Source organism: Cottoperca gobio, chromosome 23, assembly GCF_900634415.1.
Source record: "Cottoperca gobio chromosome 23, fCotGob3.1, whole genome shotgun sequence".
Taxonomy (NCBI): Eukaryota; Metazoa; Chordata; class Actinopteri; order Perciformes; family Bovichtidae; genus Cottoperca; species Cottoperca gobio.
Window position 1 is genome coordinate 14946572 of NC_041377.1, and position 14808 is coordinate 14961379.

A 14808-nucleotide genomic window follows, 5' to 3' on the forward strand; every position below is an offset into this window, starting at 1 on the left:
GTTTGTTTGGTTTGTACTTCCTGTTTTATTTTGCCTCGTCCCTACCTGCTTTGTTTGCTATCTGACTGCCTTCCTGTGTACCGAACCCGTTTTTGCTGCTCGTAAAGACTATTTTGCAGACACTAGATCTGTCTCTGAGTTGTGCATTTTCCTTTTCCCTGTCTTCTGGTCGTATCATTACAAATAGAACAAATGAATGTCTTAATGCTGATACAGTAATATATAAATCATTGGATACAGTCAAAGGTGGAGTATAACTCTGATTCTGCACAAGTCAGCTGTGTTCAGCTTTAGTGCATTTATTTTTGGCATGTAGAATGATTAAAAGAAGAAAGAAATCTGAAGCATAACTACAGTTCTCATCTTAAAATGCAAACATTCACACTGCAATTTCTCAGGAGACACAGCGGGAGGCGGTGTATGTATACTTGTTGTTGGGAGGAGGGTGTGTGTGTGTGTGTGTGTAATTTGCAGGCTTAATGTCACAGGAAGCACAAGCAGCCGTATTGATAACTTTTCATGCCCTGCCTCATTTCACTAAGGGCATCAGCCCGACCGCTGGTGGCGCTTTCAATTCACTTATGAGACAGACAGAGAAATACAGAGAGCGGACTGCAGCTCCTCCAGTAACAAACAAAGGTTTCTGTCGACAACAATTTTACATTTATTTATTCAATTCACAAAATCAGCAGCTTGCCCATAGCAAAATGTGCAAAAAAGAAAGAAAAAAAAGCAATATACGTAGTTGTAGTGGAATTGTATTGTTTAGCAAATTAAACATCAACACAAAACATTCAAGTGGTGTTTTAACTGATCAATAAGTACACACTGGTTAGCCCTCTATTCCTTGCTGTAATTATGACTAAATATAACATTTGTATTATAACCATCGGACATTTTAAATGCCAATGTGATGTATAAAATTTCACATATATTTATGTTAAGCTCACTTTAATAAAACAGACAAAGTGAATCAGCCATGTGATAAGCTTCCATCAAAGACACAAAAAATTGTGGCAGATAAAAACACGTGACCAACAGATATGCCATATTTCCATCACCTTTTCGTCGTGGTTTTCATTCATTGGAAGATTGACGGGTGCGCAATTACGTCATCTTGTTTCGGCATCTTCTTCTACAATGCTTAAATGGCAGAGAATTAGCGCCACCAACTGTCACATTTAATTCACGTTCTTTTTCTGGAAATTTTAAAGTTAGGTTAAATTACGGATAAAAACTCGGCTACTATGAACTCGGCAGCTGTCATTAATATTTCCTGTTCACTCAGGCAGTTATTATTCTACTTCACTGTTTTGATCCGTGCACTAAACCATTTTTGCGTTAAATGGTCTTCCATAAGCAGTCTTAAGTGACACTAGTGATTAAAGGGTAACTTTGGTATTTTTCAACCTGGACCCTATTTTCACATGTTTTGGTATCAAACTGTCTAATTGGGATGGCAATTTCTTTTAAAATTGGTCCAACCTTGAGAGAAATGGTCTGTAACGTAATCGCTTGTGGCAATTGCCCACCGTCAATGTTTGTCACTAAAAGTGCTTGTTTTTGCCCCTGACAGCTCAGATTGCTATTACAAGCGTCTTACAACATTATGGAAAGGACCCTACAGAGAAATAATACAATATTCTTTATCATTTGTTATTGTGTCTAATCAAGTCTCGCTCAGAAATCTCACGTCACATCCACATTGTCGAAATCAGCCATGACATTAAACATCTTTTAGAAAACACTAAGCTATCCTTTCTGAACTCCAACCTAAGAAAAAATTATAATAATTAAATAAAACCTTGGGAAATAGGGTCCAGGTTGGAAAACACTGAAGTCAAACCCTTAATCTATTCCCCAAAGTGCCCACAGCATTCAGCACAAGTGCCATCAAGCTCATTCAAATGTCATTATTATGACCTCACTTCAACTTTGTCCTTAAGCAATGACACAGGAATCAGGCGATTTCTTTGGGCTAGGGCTTGGTGATGGAGGAAGAGCAGAAGGGGCGGGTCGCTTAACTGTTCTGTTGGGTGCAGAAACTGATGTGCCCGGTTGGTAGTACGTGGATATGGTGGGTCGGGATGAGGGTGTGGTGGGTTAGGATGAGGGTGTGGTTGGTTGGGATGAGGGTATGCTGCGTTGGGGAGCTCGTCTCGGTGCCGGTACTGGTCTTGGTGCCGGTACTGGTCTCGGTGCCGGTACTGGTCTCGATGCCGGTACTGACCTGGCAACTAATAAGGCAAGTGGGTGCGTTATCTTGTACTGCAGCAGGTACTCGGGGTAGATCTGGTCCTTCTTAAACACAACAAAGATTGAAGGCTCAATAACGTCGTCTACGCAGCTGTCATAGAAGGTGATGTCCCCGCCGTCTTTGGAAGGAGGATGGCCGCACTTGGGGGACCCTGTGGTGTAGTCTCCCACCAGCACCCGTGAGACGAACATGGATTTGGCATCAGTGTCACCGGTGTGGCTGTGGCAGTATTTTGCATCCCGGGCAAAGTAACTACCTGTGTTTAGACACAGAAAGATGAAGATTTGTTTTATTATAATGTAAGTATAATGTAAGTATACTGGCTGTAACTAAAGGATTATTCTGATTATTGTTTCATCTGCTAATTTATTTTAAATGTATTAACAACTATGTCAGAAAATAGTGACAAATTATTTTTATACCTACGACAAAGAAAAGCAGCAAATCCTCACAATCATGAGTTGAAACAAGTAAATGTTTGACACATTTGCTCAATAAATAACTTAATCAATTCAGTTGCTGATTACATTTTCTGTTGATCAACTTAATGCTTTATCAATTGATACCATTTAGCTTGTTAGCTGCTGTTTTTTTTATATAATTTCTTGGCAATTGAGATCCATTGTTTTGGGAGGAGCTATGACCAATGTCTCTGAAACTCTTGAAACAATAATGACGGACAGCTGGAACAACGGCGAAGGGTAAAAATATAAGTTTGTGTTACATTTTTGGTGAACTGTCCCTTTAAATGTGTGTGCGCATTAACTGTGAGGTTAAGATTTTAGGATTGACCTAAAATACCGCTTTCTTTTTCATTTAATACACACATGTTATGTTATCAAATCAGGAAGTAGCCCACAATGAAAATTTCTTCAACTCACCTTGGTCCAAAAGCGGTTCCATTAGTTCCATATAATTTCCAGTCAAAGTTGCTGTTGCAGATGTCATCTACGAACTCAGACTTAGTGCCATGAAAAAGCTTTTTTTCTGTCACACTGCGCCCGTTGTTGTTGTCCTTCATCCGTTTGCTCTGCCTTTAATATAGAAAACGATTAATTAGAAACTTTAAATAAAGCGGATACATTTAGGAATGCGTGCTAACATGAAGAGAGACTATGTAACTTTTTGCTCAACAGCGGCCACAAGTGGCAATCGTGGGATAATGATAAGTACTTATACTAATACGTGGCTAAAGAGTAAACAAGTAGAAAAAAAGTCAGTGAAATGACTCAGTAATGTCAGTTAAACAGCGAAATGTATCTAAACTTTAGCCACCATAAGCTACTTGCTTTTACTGCCTGTATGTAAAACCTTTATTATAAGAGGGATAATTATTTGTTTGAGTGGGGCTTATCTGAGCAGTTACAATGATAACCTAGTTAACTAGATATTACACACACAACCACTCAGATGGATAATAAGTTCAGAGACAAAACGCGTAAAAATCATAAACGTACAACTCAAAGGCTTCCCAAAGAGCTTTGTTCTGAATCCTTCTCTATTTGGACAACGTCAAAGCTTCTCATCGAGTCAAGGAAGAGAGTTTCAATCTCCTTAAATTCTTCTGAGGAGCGCTGGAGGGAGACTCGCTGGAAAACACAAAAGAGAAAATGTATTATTTTTTCTTGTCAATAATTGGTCTATTAATAAACACCACTATAAAAATAGAATATAAGATAAAAATATGCTGAAATTGTAAGACAACACACAAGTTGCAAGTCTTTTACTTTGAAAAGCATTGTTACCAACCATTCTCAACAATCTAAGAGGCTGCAGGGTCTCCAATGAGAAGTGCGTGTTTTGCTTTTATTATAGCTGCTGATGGGACAATAGTAAAAATGACAGTATGTATTACTTCTCTCGCCTGTAGACAAGAACACATCAGCACCTCTACAGGACAAAACTGCTGCTGGAAATTATTTTACAGGTGGAGCAAGTTGGATTGGAACTGCTCTGTGGCTCTGCAGGTGGATGATGTTGGCCTTTACCCTACATATATATTACGCTACTTCAGGATGAAGGCACCTTTTTTTTTTTTTAAACAATGTGGTTATTGCCAACAAAAAAAAGGGATAAAAGCAGTTTTCAAGCTAAATAAATGTAAGGTAATTTAACTGTAATGTAAATCTAACTAAATCTAAGTCATGAATATATAGTTGTATATTTAAAAAACAACAACTGGGCACTATCTTTTTTTACTGAAACAGGAGGAAAAAGTATATATAATATAGTATCCTTTCTTAAAAGCTTCTTATTTAATTGATAACAACATTATCTGTGCCCCAATTGTTGAGTTTGTACATTCATTCTGCATATTTCTCTCTCAAACTACAGCTACTTCTAAAAAAGTGCAAAATTAGAAACCATGGAATTGTAACAATCTTGATTAAAAGAGTAACAGCATTCAGGAGTTGGACAAACAATAAGCTAATATGGCCATTGTGAAAATGATGGGTTAGGGTTGGCTACTTCTAGCAGCTACACTAGTGCTAAGTTAAACTAATAATTTAATGGTTTCTCCTCAAACATTTAAAAGCATGGACATTCACCTGACGTCTAAGCCATGGCATGAATGTGAGATGAAACAGTAGAGACTTTTAGGTTACGGATGTCATGCAGTTTGAAGGTGTAGTGTGTTCACAATACCCCGTATCCTGGTTGAGGAGTCTGTGTCGCATCCCAGTGAGTAGGTATAGCAGCGAAATTTGGTTGAACGAGAGGCCTTCTGTTGAAAAAAACCAAAGCAAGATTAGGATTAGTTTTACCTGTAAAGTGGTTTGACTAACAATGTTTCTTAAATAAAAAGGTGGACAACACAAGTGAGACCAACATAGTTTATTTGGGACGTCGTACCTCCCTTTCCTTGTTTCGACATCAGCTGCGGAGACAAACTGGGGCCGTCTTCTCACGAGCCTCTTAGTGCCATATTCCTCGTTTGTTTGTAACATGTCTGAGGAAGAGAGAAAAAGGATTATAATACTGCTTGAATATTTTTTTTAAATGCACAAAAAACTGTAAACACAGAGATCCATTGGGTAATATTTGTTTACCCAGGAAACTCAGTGAGTATGACGGTAAACCGGCGGTGAACTCCACCACATCTTCGTCATTGTTCAGAAACTTCTGCTCCAGGTCAGAGCTCTTAATGCGTCCACCAGCCTGCGAAGCAAAGCAGATACATCTGATTTACCTCAAAACTGAACTGAAATGATAGGTGACCAATCAGGAGCCAGTTGGTATGGTATGCAAAGAGACTATTGCCTACAGAAACTTCAAAACGAAAAAAAGGAGAAAAATAAATTTTAGTCAAATTATTATTTAGGACAAATACTTCAGTGCAATCGCTAGGGAGACAGCTTAGTTTAGCGCTTAGCTTAGCATAAGGAGTGGAAACCATGGATGTGTAATAAGCAAAAGGCCAACGTCAGGGTCTGAAAAGTGAAGGCAATGTGGAAGTGCCCTAAAGCTGACGATGTGACAGATTTTAAAAAATTGCTTGTCTCGGCTTGAGGAAACAGCAGCATTATTCCTTTCTTTTGAATTATTTGCAAGGATGTGGAGCCAGAGAATATGAGATTAAAACAATAAATGATGTAAACAAGAGAATAAAGAAACTGGGCATAAATAAAATAACACAGAATATAAAGAGTTAGGGCTCAGGAGGTAGAGTGGTGTCCACCAGTCGCTGTTCGATCCCCGGCCCTGGAGGTCAACATGTCAAAGTGCCCTTGGGCAAAATACTGAACCCTAAATTGCTTGAATGTTTAGCTCTCCTGATGATGTGGCACCTTGTATGGTAGTCTGTGAGCGACATGTTTGAGTGGTTGCAAAGATTGTTATGTAAGAAGAGTGCTATGTAAATGTAGTCGCACAGGTTCAGTAGTTGGAAGGAATCCAAGACCGCTCCCTTTCCACGTCAACTGTCACAGAGTCCACATATGATGTGGCGTTATTGGAGAGCAATGACTTCAACCCTTGATCAGCCTAATCAGATAATATATACGGAATGTTGCAGATTTATTTTTTTATGCGTGTTATCCCTATTTCAGAATATTATCCATATAGCATTATATAACTAATCCATTGTTTCTATAAAAAAGTATTGAAAAAAGCAGCTCTAACTGAACTCAAAACTCAGCACTTCACCATACGTTAAGCGACAGGTCCGGTATGTTCTGATGACATTTTTCAGCCCTGATATTAGTTAGATTTTGTATTTTGGGTGTGTAGTATGCAGTGTCTGCATTATAACCTTCAAATCAAACCAAAAAAAGGAAGTGTTACTCACAGATGAAGTGTACATGTTCCACTCTTCAGAGTCATCCTCCCAGTACCAAACCCACTCAGTGGTGTGGATGAATGTTGGCTGGAGCAGAGAGTTCTCGGTAGAGAGTCGTCGTACTTTGTTCGATCCACTGGACATCGTGTCAAAATGCACAGGTGGGCTGCTGCTGCTAAAGACAGCGAAATAAATAACTATTTATTAATACAATTCAATAAATTTGAATAGCATGTCATCTATTGAGCTACACTGAAAATGACCTTTCAGCCAATCATAAAACTTATTTAATTATTTCCTTTAATTAGATAAAAAGCTTTTTCAAATTAAAATAATGAATTGTAATTTCATACAATACATGAAATATAAACAAACATTTCTTCAAGTAATAAATATCTCTCTCTCCATAATGAATACGTCATTAACCCCTGAGTGATACCCTGTTTTTACACTATTGTAATGATTTTTGTGCAGATTAAACAGATTATATATAATGTGTTATGCATGTTTGTGATGCTAACAAGATTTAGTTATCTTTGGACAGAGTCAAGCAAGCAAAATATTTCTTAAAATAAATAGTAACTAGAACTAGAACTTTTCTTGTAACAGTGTTTCTTTTTTAAAATTATTATTATTATTATTATTATTATTATTATTATTATTATTATCATTATTATATATTTTAGTGATAGACTTACATGTCACATACAGCAAACTGCATTGTGAGATTACTTGTTAAAAATCTAACAAACTTAAAAAAAGAAAAAGAACGTTATTGTTATATCTGTGTTTCTACAAATAATAATCTTTATTATTGTTTGTAAGTTTATATTTTTATTATTAAAGACTTACGTACACAACTGCCTCCAACAGTGACAACAATGTAATTGTTAATTGTAAAGTCAAACATTAGATACACACTGTGAGCAGAAGTGATGGGCAGACCAAACTGGAGGACTGGGTTTACTGGAGGTCGTAAGATTGGAAATTGGTTGTTTAAGTGTACACCTAAAAATAACTTTGCCCCAGAACTACAAAACTACAATCTCCAGTGATTGTCAGTAGAGAGTACCTGTATGTGTTTTTGGGGTCACAGTAGTCCTTCTCAATCGCCTCATTTTCAGGTAAGGCGGTCCATTGATCATCCTCTCGGACCTCCCATCTGTACGGCATCTTGTCGTGGGCTTTAAGACATCGCTCTGAGAAGACATCGGTCATGAAAACGAAATACACGACGATGATAAAATTCACAGTTTTCGCATATGACATCATTGATTACTCACCCTCATGTTTACAGTGTCCTTTGATGAAGTACAAGCATATCTCCGTTTTATCTAAAGGAAACAAACACAAAGTGCATTATAAAGTGCTGTTTTTACATTTTACATTTTACACACTGTTCTACCAAAAGCTTTTGTAGTAGTTTACCTCTGACAGGTCTTGGTCTTCTTTCGGCTCCATCATCACTGTTGTCAGCACCAGGCATGTCAGTAGTGGAACGGGTACATTGCGGCTGTTGATGCGGCTCTTCGTTCAGACCGTCTTCGCTGTACAGATCTAAGGTGTCGATGTCAGCAAGGATTTCATCTATGGAACAGTTTTGATGCGGTTGATGGTTGCCCCCGATTTCCCCTGTTGCCCATGTTGCCTCGGTTGCCCATGTTCCCTCTGTTGCCTCGGTTGCCCATGTTCCCTCTGTTGCCCCAGTTCCCTCTGTTGCCCCAGTTCCCTCTGTTGCCCATGTTCCCTCTGTTGTCCCAGTTCCCTCTATTGCCCCAGTTCCCTCTGTTGCCCAAGTTCCCTCTGTTGTCCCAGTTCCCTCTATTGCCCCAGTTCCCTCTGTTGTCCCAGTTCCCTCTGTTGTCCCAGTTCCCTCTATTGCCCCAGTTCCCTCTGTTGTCCCAGTTCCCTCTGTTGCCCCGAAAACCAGGTGTCCCTCTCCCTCTGTGCCGCAGCATTTGGCCCAAATTCCGACCATCATCACTGCTCGCGTCAGTGTTGCTGGCAGCAGCAAAGAGGTCACTGGTGGATGTGTTTAGTTGCTCCTGTTGACGGTTTCCCCCATCGCTAGTTCTGTCAACGTAGTTCAGAGCACGTATGTTTGCATAAACAGACTTTAAAGAGGGAATGACTTCATCAGGCACGCCTTTCTTAGACAGGCATTTGTATGGCTGTGGAGCATTAAAATCATGAGTCTTGGAGCAGCTGCATTGGCAGTTCAGGTACCTTTCGCAGATATGCAATCTTGTGCAATTGTCCTTACACAGGCCGAGCTCCCCGTCACCATTGTTGTAATTATAACAAATCTGGAATATGGGGGAAAGTTGGTTATAATCACGCACAGGAAAGAAAAGCAGATGACTGACGAGTCAACTTTCAGCAATGAAGTGCGGGCAAACTAGAAGCAATATTGCCAGTGTTTCTTGGTAAGGAAAGTAGCTATTGGCTGTCCTAATTTGCATAATCGTCAATTTGTATGTAATTGTAATGTACGCTGTAGGAGAGAGGAATAACGTTGTGTGAAAGGCTAAAAGTGTGTAAAAAACCACCCTAAATATGTTTATAACTACAAATTAACTTTCTTCTGTTGATTCTTGCTTTTGTATTTTGCCATTGAAATAGGCCATCACTTCTCAAAATAAAAAGTCGCTAGTAGCTTTTGACAAAAAAATAAATCACCAAGAGATTTGGAAAGTCACCAGATTTAGTGAGAAAGTCGCCAAATTGGCAACACTGACCTAGAAGTTTTAGATAGAGTAACTTTTGGTGGCCAATTAGCAAAAAGAGTCCTGTGACATACACTGATCAGCCATAACATTATGACCACCTGCCCAATATTGTGTAGGTCCCCCTTTTGCGGCCAAAACAGCCCTGACCCGTCGAGGTATGGACTCCACTAGACCTCTGAAGGTGTGCTGTGGTATCTGGCACCAAGACGTTAGCAGCAATCCTTTAAGTCCCGTAAATTGCGAGGTGGGGCCTCTATGAATCGGACTTGTTTATCCAGCACATCCCACAGATGCTCAATTGGATTGAGATCTGAGGAATTTGAAGGCCAAGTCAACACCTTGAACCCAAGATTTCCCAGCAGAAGATTGCCCAAAGCATCACAGCGCCTCCGCCAGCTTGCCTTCTTCCCATAGTGCATTCTGGTGCCATTTCTTCCCCAGGTAAGTGACGCACACGCACCCGGCCATCCACATGATGTAGAAGAAAACATGATTCATCAGACCAGGCCACCTTCTTCCATTGCTCCGTGGTCCAGTTCTGATGCTCACGTGCCCATTGTAGGCGCTATCGGCGGTGGACAGGGGTCAGCATGGGCACCCTGACCGGTCTGCGGCTACGCAGCTCCATACGCAGCAAACTGCGATGCACTGTGTGTTCTGACACCTTTCTAACCAAACCAGCATTAACTTGTTCACCTTTTGAGCTACAGTAGCTCTTCTGTTGCATCGGCCCACATGGGCCAGCCTTGGCCGTCCATGACTCTGTCGCCGGTTCACCTTCCTTGGACCACTTTTGGTAGGTACTGACCACTGCAGACAGGGAACACCCCACAAGAGCTGCAGTTTTGGAGATACTCTGTCGTCTAGCCATCACAATTTGGCCCTTGTCAAAGTCGCTCACATTTTTACGCTTGCCCATTTTTCCTGCTTCCAACACATCAACTTTGAGGACAAAGTGTTCACTTGCTGCCTAACATACCCCACCCACTGACAGGTGCCATTGTAACGAGATAATCAATGTTGTTATTTCACCTGTCAGTGGTCATAATGTTATGGCTGATCAGTGTATATGACCAATGTTACAACACATTTCTTCTTGCCTGAAAACCTTGAAAAGTCCTCAGGTTTAATATTCTGTATGAAGTCAAACTTACTTGGGGCATGAGCCAGGGATCGGTCTGCATCAGCAGTGTGCACAGCTCGGTTCGACTCAGGCTCTCCAGCCCATGATTTTTCAGCAATCCCACATTGTGATAAGAGTCCAGGTCATGGGAAAATCTGCATCCTGTACTATCAAACGTAAAAATAATGATATTTTAAATTTCAACAAAAAAAAAAAGTGAGATATCTCTGAAAGAGCACAGGCCTCTCCATTGATATGACCTAGGTTTCATATTTTAAAGCAGGGGTCGGGAACATATGGCTCGTGAGCCATATATGGCTCTTTCGATGACACAATATGGCTGTCAGACAATTTTGAGCTGACATTTTTTAACATTTTTAACAAGTAATAAATAATTATACTGTGTCATTTTAAAGTAAAATCAAATCACAGAGAGGGCCAAAATTAAGGCCTCGTTTCGGGGGTGAAGCTTGGAAACTGTGCAGCGCCCACAGAGTCATACTTTGCCTTGAGTGTGGCGTTACACTGGAGGTCAATCAGCTCCATTTGGATGTTCACAGTTCATGCACAGTCGAGAACACAGCGGTGGAGATGTTTGTCAGTGTTTAGAAACACGTAGTGACCAAAGTTTCCTTCTGCATCAGAGTCTCCCACAGGCAGCTCCGCTTGGAACGCTCTCACTGCATCATACATGTATGTGATCACACGGCCCTGAAGCTGGAGGTTTAACAGTGAGATGCTTCGTTATGTCGCACAAACAGTCCAGCTCACATCGTCCCAGAGATCTGTGGTGTGTTTCCCTGTGCTTTCCAAAAACGTTCATTTCATTCACACATTTAGATACTTCCTCAAATATGTATTTTCCCGTGGTTGTGCCATGCATTGATTTAATTACCAAAACCGGCGGGCCAGTTATGATGGAGAAATGATATTTTCTCGCGGGCCTGATAGCGCTTTTAGTGCTCGGAGACGTGATATACTTAAAACTCAATTTTATTAAATATATGGCTCTCAAGGAAATACATTTAAAAATATTTGGTTTTTATGGCTCTCCCAGCCAAAAAGGTTCCCGACCCCTGCTTTAAAGGAAACGTATTTACCTCGAACCGAGTGAAGGGACATAATCCAGTTAAGAGGAACTTTGTACACAGGTGAAGCCCCCCGCATCCTCCCGGACATTCTTTCCCTCTGCACAGTTTCAGGCTGGTCCTGGCCACCACCTTCGGCTGCCCGAAAGGACAACACAAAGCAAATTTCTCTCGGTTACGAATGATCTCATTCGTTTCATCGCTTGAGCCAAGATTACACAGCAAATCCTCAGTGTTAACTGCTCCTTGGTTGGCGCAGATGAACTTCAATATTTCCAACTCCATTATTTTGACGCTCCTTCTGTGTTTGCTTCCACCTCGAAACCTCCTTCGAGCCAAACACGACAACAACTGCAGAGTGGCTGCTGGTTCACTGTAACAGGAAGATCCGGTATCATTTCTCCTGATTGGAAACCGAAACCTAAGGAATAAATGCTGTAACGCTGCTCTCGTCCGCTTGCTGTGTTATAAATGTTCAATTTATTATTATATGACCTCATACAGTACAGCCCTGTATTAATATGATATAGATTTCCCTCTGCTTTAGGCCTATAGTTGATCTGTCCTATTTAACATGTTAGACATATTTATAATCATCTTGGGATCCATATCCTGAAAAGTAAAGACATGGGATGATAACAAATGATCCAATATATTTCATTTATTTTTATTTTGTAGGTGTACCAGAAAGGATATTTCACTGAAAGAAAATAATTGTATTTCTCATTCACATTTCATTTACTGAATAATTGTGTTGTAGTTTTAAAAAATGGGGGGAAATAAAAAGATGGCTGTATCAAGACCATTGGTATCAGAAAAATATTAACATTAAACAAGATTTAACAATCTGAATGCTCTTTATTATGTTTATGAATGTTATAAATATTTTTCTTTCAAAGTGTTTTTATCGTAATCCCTTTAATGTAAATCTGTAAATCCCACCACATGCCAAACCTAACGTGGTTGAAATTCAATTCAATACATTTTATTTGCACGGTAAAATATGGTATATCATATACCTAAAGGCAATGAATGCTTAATGAATTATTTCACCTACATTTAGTCTAGATCAATATCTGTAAATTTGTTTTCACCATAAATTATTATTTTTCTGTAGCTCATCACGGTTGATTTTTTTTGGCTTGTAATCTGCTGTGATTTAAAGTCAATTGAATAACATTAACAAATAACAAAGATGCATGTCTAATTATTAACCAGGTCTCAGTCTGCAGCATCAGGGTGAACGCTCATCATTCCCTCAGCTTCACTCGTCTGCATTTGCTCGTTAACTTGCACCACATTTCCCATCAGCCTCATTGCTTCCTGTCCCCCTCCTTTCCCTCAATAGAATATACAGTATGTATATTGGATGTGATTTTCATCTGCTGCCCCCAGAAGCTCTGAAGCTTTAGGTTTCAGTGCAAGAACAAAAGCTTTCAGACTCACACCTCAGACATGGGACCTTTGTCACATGTCAGATGCTTCTACACAGGGCACGAGGAGTCAGAGAATGATATCCAGTGTGGGAACATATAATGTAAATCATATCACTAGATCTCAACTAAGTCAAACACCTGTGGGAGATTTGAGAGATTATTTCTTCTCCACCACCATCAAAACACCTAAATAAGGGAATATCTTTAGGAAGAATAGAGATCATTCTCTCCAGTCTTTTAATTGGTCACTCATCATAGGTTAGGTTAGTTCGTTTAGCACAGTGCACCATCTGTGAGGGGAAACTTGTGCCAATTAAGTTGTTTGTATGGAAATGAGTTACTGTGCAGCAGTTAAATCCATTTAAGGCAGTATTAATAGATTATTTCGCCACTAGGGGGCAGTGAACACGCTCTAAATACAACAGTGGAACATTATCAACTTAAAATCCTAAACTATTAGATGTGCTTATTTACAGCAGATAAAAACAACAACATTAAGATTCATTTGAATTCTTGTTTCTGGCAACCTGATGAATCGAAGTATGATACTCCTCTTCCACCAAAATTAAAGAGTACATGCAGGTTTGTTTTAAAGTACCCACTTCCCATTGTATGCTTTTCTGTTAATTTTTTTCTGGTGACAATGCTAATATACTGATGTTTAGGAGGTATGATTACCATGCGCTTAATTTAGCTTGTTAGCATGCTACATTTGCAATTAGTACTAAACACATCATGCCCGTAGTTCTTGCGGTATTTATAAACCAAAGTATTGGACATTTCAGACCTGATGATGACACTCGATGAAAAGTTGAGCAATCCAGCAAGTTTGTAGCCCAACGTGAAATGTAGTGACCATCCACCTTTTAAAATTGTTGTGTAAAACAGGTGTGTTACTGATCTATGAGGCTGCACATAGATCTGCTGACATTTCAGAAAGTCGGGAAAAACTTTTTCCTGCTATCAGCCGTAATAAAGATCCGACTCACTTCCACTCACCCTGGGCTTTTGCCACTATAACATTCTTCCTATCGGCTGGAACAAAACGACCGTGACTCAGCAGAAACATAAACCCCTCAAACACCGAGAGGGGTGCACGCAAACAAAGGGAAACGAGTCATATTTAATTCATGAGATCTTGCAATGCAGGAAACCCAGATTTTCCAAAATGCAGAGGCCTGGAAGCTCCTGGCAGCTGGCATCTGCTCCGTCTACCAACAAACGACAGTCAGGGAAAGACATACAGGAAGTAGGCTGTGTAATGTCAGTGGGTATTTACTGTCACTGGGTGGGCTGTTGCATCCCGGGGAGCACAGCTGCATTTCTCATAGGACAGCTCCATCCTAATGTGCAGCAAATGCATAATGAAGCACGGTTTGGCGGAGAAATAAGACAGCCAAATCCATTTTCACCGAGGGAATTGTCTCTTCGTAATCTACTGTCCCAGAAGAGCCGTTTGTCTTTTCTGCAGAGAAAAAGTGTAGTGTGAATAGTGAATAGTGCTGCTAAAAACTATAAGCAACACCTGTCACAGTACACGTGGTCATGGGATCCATTGTTAATATAAATGCATTGCATTAGCCCAGCTTTAACTCTCCAATGTTCTTTATTTCAGTCAATTGTTCTGTGAGGATTTACATTTGCACTGATGAAAATACATGTAGACCGAGGTTTGGTGCTCCATTCTGGATTAGTGTAAGCCTTACACTGTAAGGGTTTGTTTGGTTTGTACTTCCTGTTTTATTTTGCCTCGTCCCTACCTGCTTTGTTTGCTATCTGACTGCCTTCCTGTGTACCGAACCCGTTTTTGCTGCTCGTAAAGACTATTTTGCCGACACTAGATCTGTCTGAGTTGTGCATTTAGTCCTTTTCCCTGTCTTCTGGTCGTATCATTAC

The 14808-nt window shown here is 40.0% G+C and overlaps 1 protein-coding gene across 1 annotated transcript; it reads right to left on the minus strand.

Moving 5' to 3' along the window:
* Positions 1-644: 644 nt before the first annotated feature.
* LOC115028651 (protein mono-ADP-ribosyltransferase PARP12-like) lies at positions 645-11860 on the minus strand. The gene is given in 15 exon segments (XM_029462540.1): positions 645-2509; positions 3139-3291; positions 3715-3752; positions 3754-3846; positions 4904-4982; positions 5111-5207; positions 5308-5416; positions 6546-6711; positions 7609-7735; positions 7820-7870; positions 7965-8160; positions 8162-8842; positions 10420-10555; positions 10891-10898; positions 11489-11860. Coding segments are annotated over 15 exon segments (2775 nt in total). The 5' UTR covers positions 11762-11860; the 3' UTR covers positions 645-1941.
* Between the last annotated feature and the right edge of the window lie 2948 nt (positions 11861-14808).